This window comes from Cryptomeria japonica, chromosome 4 (assembly GCF_030272615.1).
Source record: "Cryptomeria japonica chromosome 4, Sugi_1.0, whole genome shotgun sequence".
Lineage (NCBI taxonomy): Eukaryota > Viridiplantae > Streptophyta > Pinopsida > Cupressales > Cupressaceae > Cryptomeria > Cryptomeria japonica.
In genome coordinates, this window is record NC_081408.1 from 716,000,880 (window position 1) to 716,024,161 (window position 23,282).

Sequence of the window (23,282 nt, forward strand, 5' to 3'; positions counted from 1 at the left end):
ATAATTTATAATATCTAATTTTGAAAATGTGAATTATAATAAGTGATAATACTTAACTTTATAACTAAATAACGAATGATCTAACTCAATAATCTAAAATTTGTAATGTCTCAACAATAAATAACATTTGATATTGGCCTCAAAATGAGAAATTTTTATTTACTTTCCACAAGAATAGGTTTAAGGATCCAATATATACTTGCAACTAGAAAAATATCATGTAACTACAAACTTATGTTGTTACATCTAAATTTTCTTATTCTTCACTTTCCCTTGTTTGTGTATTTTTTCACCTTATTAGTATTTGAAGACCATATGTGTGTGTGTGAGAGAGAGAAAGGACATGCTCTCCAAGGTAACTTGTAAAAGTGTATACAATATTCAATCATTCATATGCTCCTAGGATGTTTGTACAAAGTTAGATTCTTTTTAGCACACAAATTTAAGTGTTTAAAGAAACCTGCTTAGAAACATTAGTTGATTAGAATGGATATATTGAATGTCTATAAGTATAGTGATGAAACAATATTCATGTAAATTTATGTTTAGGTGGGCCTACAAAGGAGTCAACCAAATTTGAAATTAAAATTTTGAATTTGGGAAGGACAATCATGCAATTGTAAGGGTGTCCTTGCAACTAGGAACTTGTCCTAAAACATTAAATGGGTTTAAATCAAAAGGATAATGTGTATATGGAACATGTGCATATAACGAGTGTAATAAATGTAGGGATCAAGTAAATGTATAGAGATGATTAAATATATAAATGATGCAAAAGACAAGTATATAGGAATGTGTGTAATGAATAGTTTTGTGGCCCAGAGCAAGCAACCACTTTACACAAATTTAAGCTATTTGTCAAAATAAGTCAATAAATAAAAGCACTCCCATTAAAATGGACCCAAAATCAAATGGGAGTTGCCATGAGTACGTAAAATTTATCATTACAAATGCAATTCTGATTAATTTTTGACCATCTATTTATATGTACCTTCTTTATTTTCCAAATTTAAAATTTCTCATTTTTGTTCAAAATTCATAACCATATATAAATTTTAAAGTATACGACCACTTGATGTACCACATTCCAAAAACACTCTTCTTAAAATAGACCAAAAACCAAATAAAAAATATCATAAATATATAAATTTTATCATTAATTTTAAATTTTTTTTATTAATTATTACCATCTATTTTTACATACCTCCTCTAGAAATTTCTCAATTCCATCTCAAATTTGTAACTATGCAAATGTAAAGAATTGTAAGACCACTTGAGTTGTGCCATTTTTCCAATGGGGTGTTTTATTTCTTTGAAACTCTCTCCAATTTCTTGTAGGATTTTTATGTCATCTTAAATGAGAGGCTAATCCAATTGTGCATAGAGTTTAAATGATGACACACTCATTAAAAATGATCATACTAACAAGTAAAGGATTTGAACTCAGCACCATCTAGGCACCTACAACATGAACTTTGCCAGGACATTTTTAACATAAAGAAACCCTAATAAATTTCCTTAAGATTCCCAAAAAGTGAATTGCAAACAAGAGTTAATAGCATATTTGAAGCTTATATAATATATTAAAACTTCAGATTCATGCAGCTTTACAACTTCTCTTAATCTTTTAAGGCTGCCATTATCTCCAAAACATTCACGAAGCCTGTATAATCTGGGCACCAAGCTAGCTCTTTTATCAAAATTAGCCATTTACACTTATAAGCATAATCAACATGACTTCAAAAGATCATATTAATAAGCAATCTCAAAGGAAAGATAACTCATGCACTAGGACTTTGGTGTTGTAGCATACATTTTTCAAACTCCGATTCCTCCTCCTCCAACTCCAAAGTGAAGAGTCTAGCAGATGGGTCCTTGTATTCATTAGTTAGAAGATTGTATTCACTTACAATGCTTTCAGGGTCACCTATTTCATAGTAACTTATTTCCTCAAAGCTTTGAGGGGAAGAACTTGCTGAAGAAACAATCTGTATTTGTTCGTACATGATCTCATCTAATGTTGAAAAATCTGGATTTATTGTGAAGCTAGAAAACTCATCATGATAATGTAATGGTTGATAGGATTGATTGCAAATGGGCATGGCAGGAATATCAAGATTCTCATGCTTATGAGGTGTTAAGGAAATTGCTTCTTCAAGCTGATCATGAGGAAGAGATATGGATTCTCCTGTCACAAGCTTTGAATCTAAAATTGAAGGATTGGAAATGGGATCACATGAGCCTTTGGGAGATGATGGTTTCTGAGGACTCTGGTCCAAGGATTTTGCTTCAATCAATGGTCCACCCAACTCATCCTGCTGAAGATTTGACTGGGGTTCATTATCATCATTACTGGTATCAGTATATGATTCACTATTCTGACTCATAGATGATCTAACTTGCAGTGATTCACTGACGGCTTGTGAATGTATGTCCCCTTTCTTGCTTGTACTTGTATGTTGAATGTTATCACTATTCCCCTTGAGAGAGATTGCAAGATTGTTTTCTTTTGTGTTTATGCCAGAAGATGCACCTTCATGTGATCCATATATTTGGTGATGATGATTTCCTTGCCAATGTCTGTCAATCCTAGCATTGTTAGGTATTGATCCTTTGTTTTCATCATGTGGGCCTACCTGAAACAAGAATATATTAATGGATTTAATCAAATTGGCACAAATCCTTTTAATGTCTAACTAACTATAGTAAACAAAATACTAAACTCTTTTTTCCTCACACAACTTTGCTAACAGTGCAAAACAATCATAACTTTAGATTAGAGCTTATTCAACTTCTTATGTCTGTGCACAAGAACTAATGCACCACAGAGCTAATCCAAGCTACTAGAAACACAAATTTCTTCTAATCCAATAGGTGTACAACATGCTTTCAAAATCCAATATCAAACTTTGAACATTACACTGCAACTAAATTTCTTAACATTCTCCTTTGTGCAATCACTTTTAATAGTTTTCTATTGGAAATATCAAACCAGATACTGAAATTTGATAAGAAGTGACAAACAATCATAATAATTGAAGCATAAATTGGCTTGGAAGTGTTAATTTCCAAGTAATATCAATACATCAGAGTTGTATACAAAAGATACCTGCCATAGCTTTAAACTTACAATAACATGATCAATAAAAAATCAGTGCCATATCAAGAATAGAGTTCTGTTTCCTTTTTAAAAGAGAGCATTTCAATGAGTTGATTTTACATATATATCCTATGGATCCAGAATGTCCAGTCTTCCTTGTCGACTCAAATCCAGGAATGTTGGTTTTCTTTCTATATTTCTTCTTGCTTTATGAATAAACCAGCCAGATTTTCTAAACTGAACTAACTTTTCTGATATTCATTCTCTTTTAAGTAATAGTTTCTAAAATAATCTTAAGAAACGAACATCACTTCAATTCTGAAACAACTCAATACAATATCTACCTTTTTGTGTTCTCTTGACATAAAAGGAAATTTTCCTGGTGCTGTACGTTATTTAATCTACTCTTCTCTGCTCATTGTTTCTATGCGGAACTCGAGATGTATTTTTATCACATTTATTAATTAATTAAAAATCAAAATACAACAATTTTTTTAATTTTCAATTAATTAATAAACACATTTTACACATTTATTAATTAATTAAAAATCAAAATACAACAATTTTTTCAATTAATTAATACACATTTTAATGGTTTTATTCAACTTTTTTCATGTAAAAAATGATAAGAGTTGTATTTCAATTGCAGATAGTGAGGGATCATAATCAAGCAGATATTATTTAATTATAAATTTGCAGTCTGATTACCCATTTTGTATTCTCTTCCTTACCAATTTCCTTTTGTTTTACCTCTAAAATTTAATAATTATAAACAGATTCTTCTTATAACAAACATTCTTAAACTACTGTAATGCAGGATATGGAAGTTCAGCTGTGATGAAAAGTAAGGTTAAAATAGTCAGCTGCTGTTTAACCACAAAATTGTCATGCAACTGCATGATTTTGTTCTCGAATCTCTACCATTTCATTTTCTTTTTAAATTCCAAAATAAAATTTGAACAGCGCCTGCAGAAACATATTTGCATGGGACCCTGATTTTAAGTGCAGTCACAGTGCATAGGAGTCTCTCCACTTAGTAACTTATCACACAATGGTAGCCTTTTTACTACTATTATTAGTTCTTCTTTGAGCTATTATTAGAGGCAAGATGGGAGTATTAAAGATACATGTTTGGTTTATGATTATTTCATTATCAGGATGTATCATGGTATTGATGGCTAGATGTTACATAGCTGAAGTTTTGGCTTCTCGTCAATAAGAATTGTTTTATACATTTGAGTCGATGGTACAGTGAACAAGCTGCAAATGATCTTCATCCACAAAAAGTCAAAACTTCAGTCGTGTAGCCATGGTGCATTCTGATGGCTGGATAATCGTTTCCACATGTTTGCATTAATATTTTTTTGATTATAAATGTAATTTGTTTAGTTAGGGTTCTATGAGGGGGTTTCAAGATCTGAACGGGGGTTTCATTAAGCAAAAAGAAATATGCTATAAGATTTAATTAGAATATTTCTGTGAACAAAAACAGTCCCAACTCTTTAGTTTGAAAGATTTGTGCTGGTGTATATGGGATGGGGCAGTTTAGGTCATTTTCCTGTCACTTATCAGTAATATGAAGTTTTTAATCAATTAGTTTTTTGTTATTTTATATTTATTTACTTTGTTGAATTGAATATGCAAATGTCACTTATCAATCATATGAAGTTTTTAACCAATTAGTTTTTTGTTATTTTATATTTATTTACTTTGTTAAATTGAATATGCAAAATAATTAAATTCATGACATTGAAAACTTAAATTGCACTTGTAATGACCCTGATTAAAAAATTACAACCAGATTAAATTATTAATATTTTAAGACAGTTAAAGAAGACTCCATTTAGGAGAAACGGCTACATGACAAGGGACGGTTACTTTTTTATAAACTGCCACTAAATTCAGTAGCTGGAAAAGGAATTAGAGATGCTGAATGAAATAAAAGAAATCGCAGAAGGTAAAAAGACAGTGCTCGGATTAATGGATGAATTTATAAATAAAATTTATCTTCAAGGGGGCACTTGAAGAGCGGTGACTGCTGGTGGAAGATTCTATTTAAGAGAGTTAAGCAAGGTGAAAATGGGGACTGTTGGAAGGCATTATTTTATAATTTCTCTTGTGGAATATGAATCAAGAATTAATCAATCTGAGGATGAAAATTCTTTAGGTTTGGAATTAAAGGAGGAAACCTCTAATTTCTGGTCAAGTTAGTGGATGAAAATTTCTAATTTTAGGAGAAATTGAAATATTTCAAAGTATTTAAAATAGAGATCACTGTAATTGCACACTGGAGGAGAATTACAGCAAAGATAAAAGAATAAGTTTTATGTTTTTCAAGATACATTACAAACTTTGAATCAGTATTATATAATTTTTTATTTTTTTTTAATAAAAATGGATTATTCCACTAAAATTTTTTATTAATATTTTTTATTTTTTACATAGGATTCAAAGAAAGTATTATATAATTATTGTTAAATCTATAAATTTTAGATTAAATTTTTATTTATAATTAATTATGCAACTATTATTATAAGTTAGGGTTTATTATGCTTAAAGAAAAGAAAGAAAAACAAAACAAGACATTACAGCATTACAGAATTCATGAAACCAGCTGCTTTAAAATATTCTTAAATAAGTTCACCATCATCCACTCTAATTTTCAAGGAAGCCCCTGTTCACAAGACACCACCCTTATTGTGATTTCAACAAAGCTTCCTTCTGATGTATAAGTTGAATTCTATCATTGTGTAGATTTAGTACGAGTAAAAACAGGGTGTAGAAATTTCATATCAATATTCGAACTGAATTATAGAGGAAGAAAGGAGACAGCTTACTTGGGGAGTGTCCGACCTCAATTGTTATTAGAGCAATCAATGATAGCATATGCTGTGGGAGGACAGAAGTTGTGGGATAGCATATGCAACTGTGGGGAAAAAATGAGAAAAAATGTTGAAAGTTGATTGTCTGCCAAATAGAACAGCTGATGGTTGGTGTGCAGTGAAGAATTCAAGAAGAGCTTAAACAGCTGGCATGCAAACTTTAGTCAAAACAAAGTGTTGGATTTACAGCTGTATGCACGAGTTGATAGCTTAGTTAGAAAAGTAACTATGTGTTGGAGATGGAGGGTTGGCTGCTGTAGTCACAGAAAAGTTAGATAGCGAATCGGTTCAAGAGAAGAACCATTTATAAAGAATGAGAGTACAATATCCTAGAATAATATATATCATTTATAGCGATTGTGGTAGTTGTAGATTTAATTATAATTTTGGGTCTATATATAGACAACATTTTATTCTCAGAAATCAATGGAGACTTTATTTTCTATTTGCATAGTTATTGATGATCTACAGATCATCATCATGTTCATATTTGTTTTTTCTTGCTCTTTCAATATGCTCCTGATGAAAAGAGCAAAAAATACTTTGTGCTTGATTTAGAAAATCTAACCACCCACCTCTGAATGATACCTCTGAATGATGTAGGAGAAGACGACCCTCGTACACTTGAGTTTGATGAATCATAAGCAATTGATAATGCAAGATTTGCATCTTCGAATGTAGGGGCAAGGAGATATTAGAAATATCAAAGAACTAAATAAAGCATCCTCCAGCTCCCCATGTTGGACAATAACTTTGATAAGATGACAAGAAGGACCCATGCCAAAGTTAACTATGTCCTAATGAGTCATGTAGAATAATGAGCTAGATAATTTCGTTGAAGCTAGTGAAAAAGAAGAAAGGGTTGCAACCATGAAGTGTGAAATGACACCCATTGAAAGAAATGACACATGGTAGTTGCCGTAGGTACAAAATAGATATACAAAATCAAGTATAAATTTGGTGGGAGTATTGACAAACATAAGGCTAAATTGGTTGCAAAAGGGTACAGAAAGGCATTGATTATACATTTGCTCGTGTTAAGGATGGAACTGTTAGATTTTTTTTTGCCTTTAGCTTTGAGTATTGGACTGCTTATTATATGAATGTTAAAAGTGCTCTTCTGAATAGTTATATTGATGAAGAGGTTTATGTCACTCAACCTCAAGGTTTTGAAGTATCTTCAAAATAACACTTTGTTTACAAGTTGAGGAAGGCCTTGTATGCTCTTAAACAGACAGCTAGGGCATGGTATTCTAGAATCGACTCTTACATCCAGAAATAAGGTTTAGTCCAGAGTCAACCATATTTTAATATTTATATCAAGTATTCTGGTGAGAATATTGTTATTATTGTTCTAGTGTGGATGATCTTATTTACACTGGGAACAATTTTTTTTTTTTTTTTGCCAAATTTAGAGCAGCTATGGTTCCAAAATTTGAAATGATTAATTTAGGATAGATGCATTATTTTCTTGGAGTTGGAGTTTGGCAACATGCAGATGGTCTTACAAAGTATGTTTAAGATCTCTAGAGCTTTCATATAAAGGATTGCAATCCAGTAACAACACTAACTGAAGTTGGACTTAAGTTGTCCACTTTTGATGATTTTGCTTCAATGAATCCCACTCTTTGTAGCCAGTTGATTGGTCGTTTGATTTTACTTAACTACTACCAGATCTGATATTACATGTCGTGAGCTTGGTATCTAGGTTCATGTTAGAACCTAGGGAGAAACATTGAAGTTCTGCTAAGAGGATTCTCAAGTATCTTCAAGGGACATAGCATTATAGTCTTCATTTTTAGCATTAAAAAAAGAGACTAGGTTGGTTGGATGGATTAATTTAGATTGATCAGATTCTATAGATGATCAGAAATCTACTTCTGATTATAATTTTTGCCTTGTTTCCGTAGTAATTTCTTGGAAGTCCAAGAAACAGCCTGCAATATCTCTTTCTACTACAGAAGCTGGATACAAAAATGCTACCTTTGTTGCTTGATAAGCAGTTTGGTTGAGGAGATTGTTACAGGGTATGCGGCAAATCTAGAATGGTTCCACAGTGTTCTATAGTGATGATAAAAGTAGAATTCAAATGAGAAAGAATCCTGTGTTTCAGAACAGGACTATGCATATAGACATTCAACACCACTACATCTGTGAGTTGGTTCAACGAGGTTTGGTTAAACTTGTCTATTGCCCTAGAGAGACACAACTTTGTGATATCTTCACAAATTCTCTTGCTCATGATCAATTTCAAACATTCCCAGATTCTCTTGGTGTTCATTGTCCTAGAGGGACACAACTTTGTGATGTCTTCACAAAGTCTCTTGCTCATGATCTATTTCAAACACTCCCAGATTCTCTTGGTGTTCATTCAAATGTACATTGGGAAAAGAAAAAATGAGAGTTCCGACTATTTTTTTCAATGTTCATTATGGGGAAGAATGGAGAATGTAAGATAATGAACATTGTTTATAATGATTGGTTACTTGTTTGTGGTGGCTGTAGATTAAAATTTTCCAATTCACTTATACTTTTGGTTATATATGTACAACATATATTCTCAAAATTCAAAAATCAGGAAAGAAATTTTATCTTCATAGATCATCATTCGTGTTCATATTTCTTCCTTACTCTTTCAATACCATCAAATATGCAAGATGTGTGCCCCCAAACTGCCAGAATTTGAGAACATTGAAAGCACGGGTCCCATAGAGAGGGACTATACTCCAATATTTCTGATTCAGGTGGTCCCATGCAATACCAGAAGCAGTAATTAAAAATAGGAGAATAGTTGTTAGAGATATAAAAGGGTTGGGAGCTAGAGATTTGGAGCAACTGCAGATAATATTAAGGCACTAGAAGTATAATTAGTCGAGGTGACATCCCTGACAGGTATTTAGAGGGGACATCCATGTTTTCATAGCCAGGAGCCAGCCTGTTCCAGTTGGTTTATAAAAGTAATTTCTTAAGGAAAAAGTATTAAAATCTATAAAAAATTAAAAGGGGGGGTTGTCCTTGTAAATTAAGTAATTTTAAAAAAAACTAAGATATTTTTTATCCCAAAATTCTGGAAAATGTTTGCAGTCCCTCATTCTTCCAAATTCACAGTTATAAAATTATTGTCTAAATATTTTAAAAAGTTTCTTATCTATATCTCCTAAATTTTTCCTGTTACTTCAAATTCCATCAAAATTTTTAAGTTCCTTGTACGCCTTGAATATAAATGTGCCCTAAGATTATCTCAGTAACACCCACTGAAAAATTTCAGCTATACAGCTGCCTTTAGGCTGTGGGGAACAATCAGAAAACAGAGCAGCAGAAATAATATAGACAAACAGAGGAACTTGATAATATCTTTATTGATCAAGTAATGCATATTTATACAGTAGTTAAACAACTTTCCTAAGCATCTGCTAGACAGCTTGACAGCAAACTATTGGAGATTGACATCTAACTGGAAATGATGGACAACACACTGATGATGATGGACAGATAGCCAAAGAGCTTGAATACAAATTGACTACTGCTGTTAACTAACTAAAGATGCAAGACACATATACACAGTTCTGTTTTGACTTATTCTAACAGGAACAATCTTCAAGATTTTGAAGGCTGTAGCTAATTCCAAAAACAGTGGTCTTTTTTCGTTTTTAGAAATTCAGTAAAGTGTTGTAAATTTCCACATAAAACAGCTCAAATTTCCAAACTTGCAAGGGTAGCCTCATTCAGAAAACTTGCAGTGCATATATGTTATCTCGCACAATATTTTAGACAGAAAATTTGCGCCACTTAGAAAAAATTCAGACTGTATAAAAGCTAAGCAACTGAACCTATTTTGTATTAAACTTCCAGATTGATATGTTAAAGGTGAAAAGGAGAGATGATTTCAGAGATGCTCTGCATTGGTCATAAAGAACAAAAATTTAAGCAATACTTCATTTGATTTGAATGAGCTGCTTGGTAATTATCTAAAACAGTCAGCATCATATGAAAATAACAGAGTTTCAAAAGTTGATAGAATTCTCTCACCGGTTCTTGAAACTGAAAGTGTGGCTGATCTGACTGGTATTGTCCTCTCCTAGAACGAGGAAAATATTGTTGTTTGGACATAGCTGAATGAGGCTGCAATTGATACTCTTCATTTAGTTGATTACTAATACTGTTGTAGGTACCACCATTTGTCATTAATTCATTCCCAACTCCATTTACAGATGAGATCTTAGAAGCTGTAACTGAACATGAAGTAGACTCATTCCCAAATGAAGTGTGCTCGTTCACTAATGGGTTCAGAACCATTTGTTGGGAATGAATATCATAACTGTGAATCTCAACATGGGCATGAACTGAGGTTCGTTCTTGTTGTTGCTGCTGCTGATAGTTATAAGCATGATCAGGCCAATACTTCTGCTGGCGCTGTCCCACAGGAATTCTACCATACCCTGTTTCTAGGTGTGTAGACTGAATTCTACCACATTGTGAGTAACCAGTTGGGGTTTGGAATCTTTGAGGATGTGGGTGTCTCCCTGCAGAGAATGGTCGAAAACTTTGACTCTGTTGCTGCCAAGGAAAATACTTGAAGCGTGGGTTGCCTGCTAATTGCCTTTGTTTTGGAGGTTTGTAATATGGGTGATGATAGTTTCCTCTTCCTCTTGCTTGATTCCATTGATAATTGTTGGCTCTCCCTCTTGGCCATCCCCTCATTGTCCTCGATCCCATTGTCTTATTCTTCACTTCTGAATAAAACCATCAATCGTCCAACAGATATAATTTCAGCTCAAGGTCCATATTTGTTATCAATCCTCGAAATGTGATACCTTTCCAGAATAATTATGGACAAAAAGCTTATATGATTACATAAGGACACACTTCTGCACGAAATCTCACTTCGAACATCATTTCAACAGCGTAGGATATGAATTCAAGTACAGTAGTGACATCATATTGTTCTTGTTAGAACACAAACTAGAATTGGTTTTGGGATTTTGTAACAATCTTTCATGAAATATTGAACTCATTTGAGTGCCATTTACAACTGTCTTGTCACTATTCATTATAAGTTGCACTCTCAATCATGTCACGACTCGTGTTACCTAAAATGTAGTTAATACGAAGATCATCTGAGCTGAAAAGAATTAATTGAACTTGTACCTCAGAAGTACACACTATCAGTTAGTATAGTGGTAAACATATTTCAGACAACTATTGAGTTTACAAAACGAGGGGAGGGTGACCGCTTTTGTTATGTTACAAACTTAGAAAGGTTTATAATTGACGAACTCGAGATTAAGTAGAAATACACTTTAAAAAAAAATTTATACTATTATTTTATGGTTGTTTTTTCATGCATGGCTGATAAGAATAGGGTTTTTGAAGGTGGTTCTTATTTTTACAATCATATGGGTTTATTCATTAAACCTTGAGATGTAGGGTTCAACTTGATTGAGGAGTTTCATTTCAAGGTGCTTGTTTAGGTGTGCCTTCCTTGTCTTCTTTTGGAATTTTGGTGACATGATATCTTGCAACAGATTGTTCTTTTGCTTGGGAAGCTAGTTGGAACAACTTAACAAACTCTGGATAGATAGGTGATTACCTATGTTTGTATTTGTGTGGCAATTGATTTGAACAATCCATTCCAAGATTCTCTTGAAATTTGTCTTGGCTTTTCTTCTTGGGTTCAACAGTTAGACTACAAAACCCTTCCTTTTTGTTGCTGACTCTGTCATAAGTATGGGCACCTTTAGAGGCAATGCCCAAGGGTAAACAAGGCCTATAGTGTTACCAACTCTCCTTCTCTTGCTCTGACAGGGGATAAAGGAAAAGCTCTTATGCCAAAAGGTGTTGTTTATAAGGGGGGTTTTATGCTTGTCAAACCTTGTCATAAAGGACGAGGTCAAAAGAAAACTTTTAGGAACGAGCAACATGATGAGGGTTTCAATCGCTTTGATGTATTGGAGACTTTGGTTGAGGAAGAGGGAATTCCTATTGACTCGCATTCTAGGGCTATTGTCATGCGAACGGAGGCTCAACATGAGCCTATCAATGATTATGAGCCTCTGCCTTTTGAAGATATGCAAAATCCTTGGGTGCCTTCCTCGGGACCTAATGTCTTGGAGCCAATGGGTTCTCTAGTTGCACGCGATGATACAGTTTTGGCAGATCTAGTTAAAGAAGCTTTAGATTCTAGCAAATGTCACGATTCTTCTCAAGCTCTTAGGTTGCAACAAAAATCCTTTAAGAAAGTTTCCCCTAAGAAATCTTCTAAGGTTGGGTGTGAGAAGGATTAAGAGAAAGTTAAATTAGTTGGAGAGATGTTGCTAGAGTATGGGTCAGTGCTTCCCATTTATTCTCATTTCTCCCAATCTCAGCACTGATTATTCTTTCTTAGAATGTACGGGGGTTGAATAACATCCCTAGACAAAAGGCTATTCATGACTTGGTTGTTGTGCATTTTCTTTATATTGTTTGTATTCAAGAAACTAAGCTTTCAATAGATGGCATGCTACAATGTGCTTCTAGTATCTAGAGGTTTAGTAAGTGTCAATGCATTGGGGTTCTTGGTTGTTCTTGTAGGGTGGCTTTCTTTTGGGATCCAAGGAAGATTGTTCTATTATGGTGGATTTCTAGTTGCTCCTCTATTTCTATGATAGCCTCAAGTAGCTAAGCAGATCCTTCACTACATTCAGGTGCTCACAATTATGGAATTCAATACACAACATGCGTGGATATTGACTTGGTGGGATATACAGATTTAGATTGGGTAGGTGATTTTCAGGATCACAAGTCTACTTTAGCATATTGCTTCTCATTTGGTTCTGGTCTAGTTTGTTGTTTGAGCAAGAAGTAGTCTAAAATTTCTCTTTCATTAACAAAGGTTGAGTATCAAGGGGCAACCAATACCAACACTGAGGCTATCTTCAGAATATTCTCATTGAGTTTGGTATTCCATTCAAAAAGCCTACAGTCATCTTTTGTGATAATCAAAGTGCTATACAACTCTAAAAAAATCTAGTTTATCGCCAAAGGACAAAACACATTGAGATAGATATACACTACATTCAGGCGCTGGCAGACATCTTCACCAAACCCTTCACCGAAAGCAAGTTTCTTCATTTGCGAGCTTTTCTTGGGATGCAATAGGTGTCTACTTCAAAAGGGGTTTCTTAGTCCTTCATTTTATCTTTCTATTTCAGAGGGGCTATTCCTCTTATGGGGGAGCTTCTTCTCTTGGGGGTAATCTCTATGTACATGGGTACCTAACATGGCCAAGTGCCATATTTTAAAATGATTGTAAATTAGAAAACATATTAATTAAGACTGAAATTATAATATTATTGATTAAACCTAACATTAACTTTCATTCTAATTCTAATTTTATCATAAGTAATTATAGTTGTTTTATAATTATTTTCTTTTAAAATAATAATTTTTATGTATGTTGTAACCCTGAAATTACATAATTATAAAATCAAGACAATCTATATAATTGTAGTTCTAATTCCAACTTCAAATAATTTGTATTCTAGCTTAATTTTTACTCTAAGTGTAAAAATATCTTACTTAAATGAATTAAATATATTGTAATTAAAATATAAAATACAAAATTATTGACATTATTAGTATTATCATAAAATAATTATATATTGATGTAATTTATGATAAAATGTTATAATACATTCTAATTGTAGATGGAGGAAATGGATTTGAACACAAGATTCAATCTTCCAACATCCAACAATGAAGTTTTTCCTGTCAAAAACACACATGCAACTTAAAATCTAAACTAAGAACACACATGCATGTTACATAATCCACTCCATTGCACTCCTTAAACCAAGATCTTATGTAGATAATATTGCTCTCAGAAGCACACACAAGAAGCTATGGTTTTTTGGAGATTCAAGATGATTGATGCAAAGGAAGCTAAAGAAAATGAAATGCCAAGATACTGAAGAATACAAACTGACATAAGTTCGACGCATAAAGATGAGATGCTCAAATAAGAGAGAAGGGCTTGTTTAAATAGATTTTCTCCGGGCGAGTTCATGTTGTGGGATGAATATGGGATAATGGAAAATGAGTGGTATAGGGAAGATGAGTGGTAAATGGGAAATGGTAAGTGGTAGGATATTTAAGGGTTTTATTAAATAAATAGATAAATGTATATAAGGTGAATGCATGAAGGCGTATAAATGAATATGATAAAATATTTTATTTAATAAATTTAATGGATAAATGGTAAGATATTAATAAGAATAATATAATAAAAGATGGGAATTATGAATAATGAATTATTGAGAAATAATAGTGTAATAATGACTCACCCAATGTTTAGAGAAATTTGAAATTAAATGTAGACAAATTAATGGAAATTTTTATGTGTCTACATTTTGCCCCTCTTTGAGACAATGCAGCATGTCGCGTTGTTTCAAAGAAAATGATCAACTAATATATGCCCCAGAGGTGTCCTGGTAAGGATGATGAGTGATTGGTTATGCCCCCTCGAGAGAATGATCGAACATAATGATGGAGATTGATCTCTCAATAGATCATGAGAGAGAAGATTAGATGATTGATATTGTGCAAGTGATTAGATTGAGATGTACATTTGATAAAAATGCACAGTTGATGAGGTGTAACTGAACAATTGATGGAAATGAACAGTATAGCCGAATTGATAAGCTGATTAAGCTGATTGGGCTGATTGAGCTCATTAAGCTGATTGGGCTGATTAAGCTGATAGGGATTGATGCTAGCGCAAGATAAGGTGATCCAATAATTGATTGATTGATTGACTCTAGGGGCATTGAGATTGCACAAAGCAAGTTGGTTGAAAAAGAGATTAAAGATTCAAAGACATGCATTAGTTGGATAAAGTGTTTAATTGATCTTGCTGCAATAAGAAGAAGGAAGAAGATGATGAAAGAAATGATGAAAAAGATAGATGAGGAGGATGAGAAGAGAAAAGTGATGATTATGAAGAATGATGAGAAAGAGGATATGAAAGGTGATGAGAATTCTTGTGCTTTTTAAGTGCTTGTATCATCATCGAGCTTATTATAGCTAAAGGTAAAAAATATTTGGATATCAATTAGATCCAAATGAATCAGTCACACCAATTGTGAGAAAGAAAACATATCAGATAGTAAAGGAATGCCTTAGTGTGTCTCAGACCAATATGTCCTCAATGATCTTAAGTGATCATGTCCTAAGACGTGTTGTCATATTCCTAAGGAACATCTCGCAAGCAACAAACAAGTGAACATGCCCCATCCTCGCCTTTCTAGTCAAAGACATCCTGGAGATAAAATCTCTAGTTAGAGACATCCCATAAAAGCTAAAAGACATGTCACCAAAAAGGAAAATAAAAAACAATAAAGAGAAAATAAGCAAACAATATGTTTCATGTTGAATGATTTTTTTGTTCACAGTTTATGGGTTCGGGTGTATAAGTTGATCAGACGTTGTCCTGTTTGCTCAATTTAAGTCTCATCCTGTCATGAGTCCGTTGAAGTTCCAAAGCTGCATGCTTGTCCGAAGTGTTTGTGTCATCGCAATGTTTATTGCATGTTTTTGGAGTTTTATGATTTTTAGGTTTTTATGAATGTTTTAATTTTTAGGGTTTTTTCAAGACATTTTATGATTTTAAAGATTTTTTCAGGAGATTTTATGATTTTTAAGATTTTTTCAGGACATTTTATGATTTTAAAGATTTTTTCAGGACATTTTATGATTTTAAAGATTTTTTCAGGACATTTTATGATTTTAAAGATTTTTTTCAGGACATTTTAGAAGATAGTTCCTCCAACCGTAAGACATCGACTATCCCAACCCATTCCTAAGTTTAAGAAGATGCCCCAATGAGGGATAAGACTAGCATAGTATGCATGAGAAGCATTGCGCGGGGTATGCAAACAATCCACAAGCTATGGTGGGGGGGAAGACTACCATGGAATGGGAGAGCAGATATGGATAAGGCATTGATCAGGTAGAGTATTGAAGGAAAGAGGAGCCAAATCTTTACACATGGCGCCGGTTGCCCCGTTTTCACCATGGTACTTGCCCAAGGTGCCTGTTTGCCAAGTTTTCACCAATGAACAAACATATTTTTCTTTACTTCTTTTTTCTTCTTTTTCTCTTTTTTTTTTTTTCATTTTTTTCTTTTTTTTTGAACTTTTGAAAGATAATGGATATATGATAGGAGATATGACTCAGGAATCAAGTTGTTCTCTATATAGTACCCTTGAAAGATGTTCTATAATGATCCATGGCTATTGAAGGTATGCTCAAAGATGTCGATAGGATGATGGTAAAGGGAGATTAAATGGATGATAAGATGGAAAGGTTATATGGATTTATGCAAAGGATTGGATAAGAGGGATGGAAGGATATAACATAGGTGTTGGATAATGGATGGGATGTTGGAAGAATTGTGCATGGCTAGATGGAAATGATGGCAAGATCAACATTGGCATGCACCTTGAGGGGTGGTGGGCTAGTGGAGGAATAGTGGATTTCGGAGTTTGTGATTTTGATGGAAAGGTTGAGGTGGATTTTAGGACACAAGGAGCCAAAATGGATGTAGGAGGTGAAATAGGTTTTAGAATACTGGATGTGGGAGAAGCTGGGGTAGCAAACTTGAATGCCAATTTTGATTTTTCTTTAGTGTGCAAGTCTTGTATGAGTGACTTGGGAATCCACATGGTTCTTAAATTTTTATTCTTTTGTGATACTTTAGAATGCATTGTCTCGATGTAAGACTTGGGAAGCCATACACATTTTGGCTTTTCTTCTTTCTTTGTGGACCTTTGTGGCCTTTTGGAAATTTCTTTCTTTTGTAGTCCCTTGGAATGCATTGCTTCTACAAGCACCTTAGGGATCCATATGGTTTTTGAAATTTCTTTCTTTTGCTCAATGGGCCTTTGTGGCCTTTTATATATCTCCTTTTCTTTTTGGATCACATTTTGCTTTGTTTTTACATGTTGATTAGATGGGACATGTTGATCCTTAAAAGCATGTGGATTGTTTGACTCGTGACTTTTATGCTTGGCATCCAAATTTCTTGGAAAAGGAAAAGAATGTGTAGATGGATAGGAATGATATGAAGTTATTTTGGATGGATGGAAGATGCTCAAAGATCTGTACCTTTGTTGATCTCGCATAAGGGATAGAGGGATATAGGGACCTAAAATAGATGGAAGGGATGAAGGGGAAGGTGTGTATTTGGATTTAACTAGAGAAATGTAGGATTTATGAGGGGTGACAACATCTTGAGAGTGAGCAATGTAGCCATTATAATCAAGATTTTCTTTTATATTGGGGGATTCTAATATACCATGTTCATGAATGTCTAACCCTTTTCTTTGATAATCCATGCTTTGGAAGATTTTTTTAACAAAGGGCTTCTTCTTACTTTTGATGCTAGAGGCAAGTCCATTTTGAGGTGGAGGTGGCTTGCAAGGAATGATAGGATCATAAGAGGGATTTATGGGCATGATAGAATCTTCAGGAAAGCATGGAGAATTATGACAAGGGAATAAAGGGGTACTTTGATCTTGACATGGAAGAGGACCATGGGATAGAGTAGGAAGGGTGTTTGACACTTCATTTTGAATAGGATCATTTGAAAAGGTGGACAAGGCATCATGATCTTGCTTAGGAAGTGGATTAGGAATAGGATTTGGAAGGATGCTTCTCTCTTGAGATGGAAGGGGATCATCTTGGAAGAAATAGAAAGGTAGAAGGGATCATCATGGGACTCTAGGGAGGTAGGGTCTTTTTCAACCATTGGATGGGATTGGATAGTTTTGGTGTCTTGATCTTGATTTATGATAGGACTTGTTTCTTCATTCTTCAGATTATCCTCTTGACATGGAGCCACTTCTAAGGAAGGGGTAGTGTTTTTGATATGAATGCGGGATTCTTGGAAGGTGTTCATGTTTTTGCATGATGGGGAAGAATTTTGGATAGAGCCTTCTGGAGTGGGTATGATTGGAATTGGAGTGTATGATGGCATAGGATCTAAGATATCTGAATCGTATAAAGGATTTGTATGAAAAAAAGGATTAGCGTGGATTTGTACTATTGATAGCCCTTGAGAATCAACATGAGAAGTTTCACCATTAGGTTCATTATTTGAAGGTGATGGTATGGATTGTTTTTGAGAAGTTTTAGGAGATGAAGGCATCATGGAAGAGATGGAGGCCACATATGGAGCCTTGCTAGACATAGGTGTATTATTTTGATCATGCTTGGTAATGACATCTAGTTTCTCCTTAGGTGAATCATTATGATCTTCAATTTCAATAACACCATTATCAAGGAGGTCTTGAATTTTATGTTTTAATTACATGCACATTGAAGTCTTATGTTTGTTATGTCTATGATATTCACAATAATTACTCAAAAATTCACATCCCCATATGGTCTTGTTGGGCAATATGATAAGATTGTGCTCAAGAAGCTCTTTCAAAGTTGACTCAATAGATTGCCCCAAAGGTGTAAAATGTCTATCTAAGGGATATTTGGAAGAAATGTCTTGTTTTCTTGGTGAAGGACTCATGTGATCTTTCTTGAGATTTGACTTTTCATTTTCAATTATTTGTTGTTCCATCTTATATAGTCGTTTTAGCATTCCTTGAAGTTTGTCACTGTTGATATCATGAATTTGTTTCTCAAAAGGTGTCATTGATTCATTTTGTTGAACTTGAATGTCATATATTTCTCTCTTGAGATCTTGAATTTGTTGGGCCAAAGTAGCCATGGATATTTATGATAGTTCCGATCTTTGACCTAGGACAATGTATGGGACTCTAGGTATGATGCAAACCCTAAAGTGCAAAGGGGGGACTATATGATATGAGTGAGATTAGTATGTGATAAAGATCAATGTAAAAATGTAATCTATGTGACATGATTGAGATGGGAATGTGCCAAAGGATGGATGCGAAATGCAATCTATATGATAGGAAAGTGATGTGCAGCTAAACCCTAAATGGGATATGAGAATGAATGATGTTTGTTGCAAGGACTAAGGATACTCTAGGTCTGAAAATATTTCTAATGTGGGGTTTGACTTGTGCTATGATGGATAGACACAAGGATAAGTTATCAAAGAGAGGGCATGCTATGATAGGACGTGATGCACTCCAAGCAGAATACCAACTCAAAGACACTAATAGATTCCCTAACTCAAGGAAGATGCACCTCAAGTGATAAGGGAGATTGATGATCAAAAGTTGATGTCAGACCTAAGATGAGCAATCCTAAGTACAAGCAACGTTTTTGGTTTTTTTTTTTTTTTTTGAAAATTCGATGAGTCATTGGAAAGAATTAAAAGTACTGATAAAGAACTTAACCATTTTATAGAGATACGTAAAACATATGACCACAATAAAAATCTTAAAACAAGATCACGAGTTATTTGCAGACTAGCCCTGTATATGCAATGTGATGAAGGATGATAACATAATGGAGAAAGATGATTGCAACGAGGCTAGTAATGATTTTTCTTCAAACAACTTGCAAACGAACTTACAAACTAGATGTTATCATTTTTTTATGCAAACTTGCAAACAAGATGTTATCATTTTTTTTTTGTTGCAAACTTGCAAATGAAATGAATCAAAATGCTTAAACTTCCATCAAGTGAAAACAAGACAGACAAAGGACAAGTGCATGTCCCACCGGGTGTGCCAATTGTAGATGGAGGAAATGGATTTGAACACAAGATTTAATCTTCCAACATCCAACAATGAAGTTTTTCCTGTCCCAATCTTCCAACATTCAACAATGAAGTTTTTCCTGTCAAAAACACACATACAACTTAAAATCTAAACTAAGAACACACATGCATGTTACATAATCCACTCCATTGCACTCCTTAAATGAAGATCTTATGTAGATAATATTGCTCTCAGAAGCACACACAAGAAGCTATGGTTTTTTGGAGATTCAAGATGATTGATGCAAAGGAAGCTAAAGAAAATGAAATGCCAAGATACTAAAGAATACAAACTGACATAAGTTCGACACATAAAGATGAGATGCTCAAATAAGAGAGAGGGGCTTGTTTAAATAGATTTTCTCCGGGTGAGTTCATGTTGTGGGATGAATATGGGATAATGGAAAATGAGTGGTATAGGGAAGATGAGTGGTAAATGGGAAATGGTAAGTGGTAGGAGGGGATATTTAAGGGTTTTATTAAATAAATAGATAAATGTATATAAGGTGAATGCATGAAGGCGTATAAATGAATATGATAAAATATTTTATTTAATAAATTTAATGGATAAATGGTAAGATATTAATAATAATAATATAATAAAAGATGGGAATTATGAATAATGAATTATTGAGAAATAATAGTGTAATAACGACTCACCCGATGTTCAGAGAAATTTGAAATTAAATGTAGACAAATTAATGGAATTTTTTATGTGTCTACACTAATAATTGAAAAATTAAAAAAATTATAGATCCTAAAAAATTGCCTAAACAATTTTTTCATGGTAGTAGATCCATCAAATCAATTTTCAAATAAAATTTACATATCCTAATAAATTTCCTTGATGGCAATGGATTTGTGAAATCCATGTATAAGACCCAAATTATTTTGTGCAATCAAATAGGCATAAAATATTTTTCACAATTTTAAAACAAGAAATATGCATTTAGACTATAGAAAAATCAATTTTATAATAAAAAGGAAAAAATACTATGTTGTAATTGGTTCAAACAATTTTTTTACTCACTAGTTAAAACAACAAATTATGAAATGGTTGCAATAGTACTAGCCTAATGGCAAGTACTAATAAGGCTATTTGATTCCTAGCTAATGATTTCCTCATGATAGCCTCATTCAAGTTTGACTGCGTATCCCTTTAAAGGAGCATGGTGTTTTAATATAGATGGTCATGTATAGTTTCAAAAACTCTTCAAAATTCAAGTGTAATTTTGGAACAGCTGATGTATACTTCATTCTCCTATAGTTCCTTTTGAAATGCTATTTTTTTCATTATTGTAATTTGCTTTCATTAATAAAAAAGGAAAGAAAAATTATTTAAGGACATGAAGTTTATGAGATGCAAAGTAGAATGAATAGCAAGAAATAATTAGGAAAATATTATTTGTCAAGTATTTAAGTATAAAAAGTGATAAATAGAATTTAAAATTGAATATATTTAGAGGAGTTTTATTTCTTAATTGTTTAAATTTTAATAAATATGTCTTTCTCAAGAAATTTATTATAGGTTTTAATTATATTTTAATCATAAATTGAATAAATATATTAGTAATTGGTCTCATAATTTTACAAGCTATAAGAAAAAGTAATTGAAAAATTGGTCCCAAAAAATGTGATCAATCAGTCTCATAATTATAAGTTATGTAAAAAGGTTTAGGATTTGTTATGTGGCCTTGATAACAAATGTAATGACACATAGAGTTGATCAAATATTGGAAACAAATTTAATAGATTGAATACTAAGTTGAGATCATTTATAAGATATAATTTTATTAAAATTAAATAACTAGTGTACCTATAACACGTAATAATTTGGTAAGAATTATAATATCAGTTGTTTACACAATAAAATTAATATCATAGCCACATAGGTCAATCATATTATCATGAAAATCATATATTATATTCTCGATATATTTTATCATCAAGGGTTTTTAATACTTAAAACAACCTTCAAGCAACAAGTAATTGATAACTTAAAAGATGATGGACATTACAATAAAGTTAGGTCAACTCTACAAGAGAACATCTCTAACCCAAGGTTTGATGGACACACGTTTGAACCTAATGGTCTTTTGAGATTTCAGGGAAGAATGTACATTCCATTCCAATGTGCACTAAGGATGAAGGTTCTAAAAGAAGCACATAATGCTCCATTTTCTAAACACCCAATAATAACCAAACTCGTGGCTGATTTAAAACCAATGAATTTTTGGCTAGGACTAAAGAAGGATGTAGCGGAATTTATGGCTAAATGCCTAGAATGCCAAAAGTCCAGGTTGATCATGCGCATCTAGAAAGAAGTTTACATCCTCATGATATTCCTAAATACAAATGGAAAGTCATAAGTATGGATATAATTCAAGGGCTACCAAAATCAAAAGCCAAACATGATGTTATTTTAGTGGTGATAGATAAACTCACCAAGGTAGGACAATTTATACCCATATAGATCCATGACAGTAGTAAAGAAATTTGTTCAAGAAATATTCAGCTACATGGTATACCTGAAACAATCATATTTGATCGTGATGCTTGTATGATATCATGGTTTTGGAGAACTTTAAATAATTCCCTCAGGACTTGTTTAAATTTAAGTACAACATATCATCTTCAAACTAATTCTGAAAATATAGAGAGTCAATCAAATTGTTGAGGACTTGCTTATAATGTATTGCATGGATCAATAATACAAATGGGAGGAATATTTACCTTAGTTGAGTTTGCATACAATAACTCCTTCCAGTCTTCTTTGGGAATGACACCTTTTGAGGCTCTTTATGGAAGGAAATTAATGCTCCTATTAGCTAGGACAAAGTTGAAGATAGCATAATCGTTGGCCCTGATATGTTGAAGGAGATGGAAGAACAAATGAGAACAATTAAGAGAAGACTAAAGGAAGCTTCAGATAGGCAAAAAAGCTATGCAAACAAAAATACAAGCTTCAGGGAATTTCTGTAGGAGATAAAGTATTCCTGATAGTAAAACCTCAAAGAAGCTCCATTTATTTTGGCAAATCATCCAAACTTTCTCCTAAATATGTGGGACCTTTTGATTTATTGAAAGTCACAAACCCTGTTACCTATAGATTGACTCTACCTCCAACTCTCTCTTAGGTTCATAATTATTTCATGTTTCTTATCTTAAACCTTTTCAATCAGATGCCTCTTCCTTCCAGGTTTGGGATTTGGGGTTTCTTCTAGTAGAATCCCTACGAATCCTTAACAAGTGCAAGATTTAGTTACGCAATATAGAATTGGTCTAGTGTAAAGTTTTGTGGGACCAATATTTAGAGGATAGTGTTGTATGGGAGGATGTTGTAGAAATGCAACAACTATATCATCATTTATTTTAGTATTTTTTAACATGTACATTCCTAGGTCATCGGGGTGATCACTATATTTAGTGGGGAGGGATGTCGCAACCCCAATTGTGACCCAACCCTAAATTTTGTGCCCTAAATTTTGTAATGACATGCTTTTATGTATGTATGCTTACTGGATATGAAACCTAATAGTCTTAACATTTGGCCCTAAATTTTTGCATGTTTGCTTATTTG

General features: G+C 33.2%; 1 protein-coding gene across 1 annotated transcript; it reads right to left on the minus strand.

The window, feature by feature from the left end:
• Positions 1–1,639: 1,639 nt before the first annotated feature.
• LOC131032119 (uncharacterized) lies at positions 1,640–10,956 on the minus strand. Its single transcript, XM_057963047.2, has 2 exons — positions 10,012–10,956; positions 1,640–2,636 (listed from the first exon to the last, which is right to left on the minus strand). Exons 1-2 carry the CDS (start codon positions 10,696–10,698, stop codon positions 1,782–1,784), a joined length of 1,542 nt encoding a protein of 513 aa, XP_057819030.2. The 5' UTR covers positions 10,699–10,956; the 3' UTR covers positions 1,640–1,781.
• Positions 10,957–23,282: the final 12,326 nt, after the last annotated feature.

What these genes read in the sequence shown, in the direction of transcription:
- LOC131032119 (XM_057963047.2), bottom strand. Translation starts at nt 10,698, where the DNA reads ATGGGATCGAGGACAATGAGGGGATGGCCAAGAGGGAGAGCCAACAAT. An exon ending in ACTTTCAGTTTCAAGAACCG is followed by an intron (nt 2,637 to 10,011) that starts GTGAGAGAATTC and finishes TTCTTGTTTCAG; the next exon opens with GTAGGCCCACATGATGAAAA.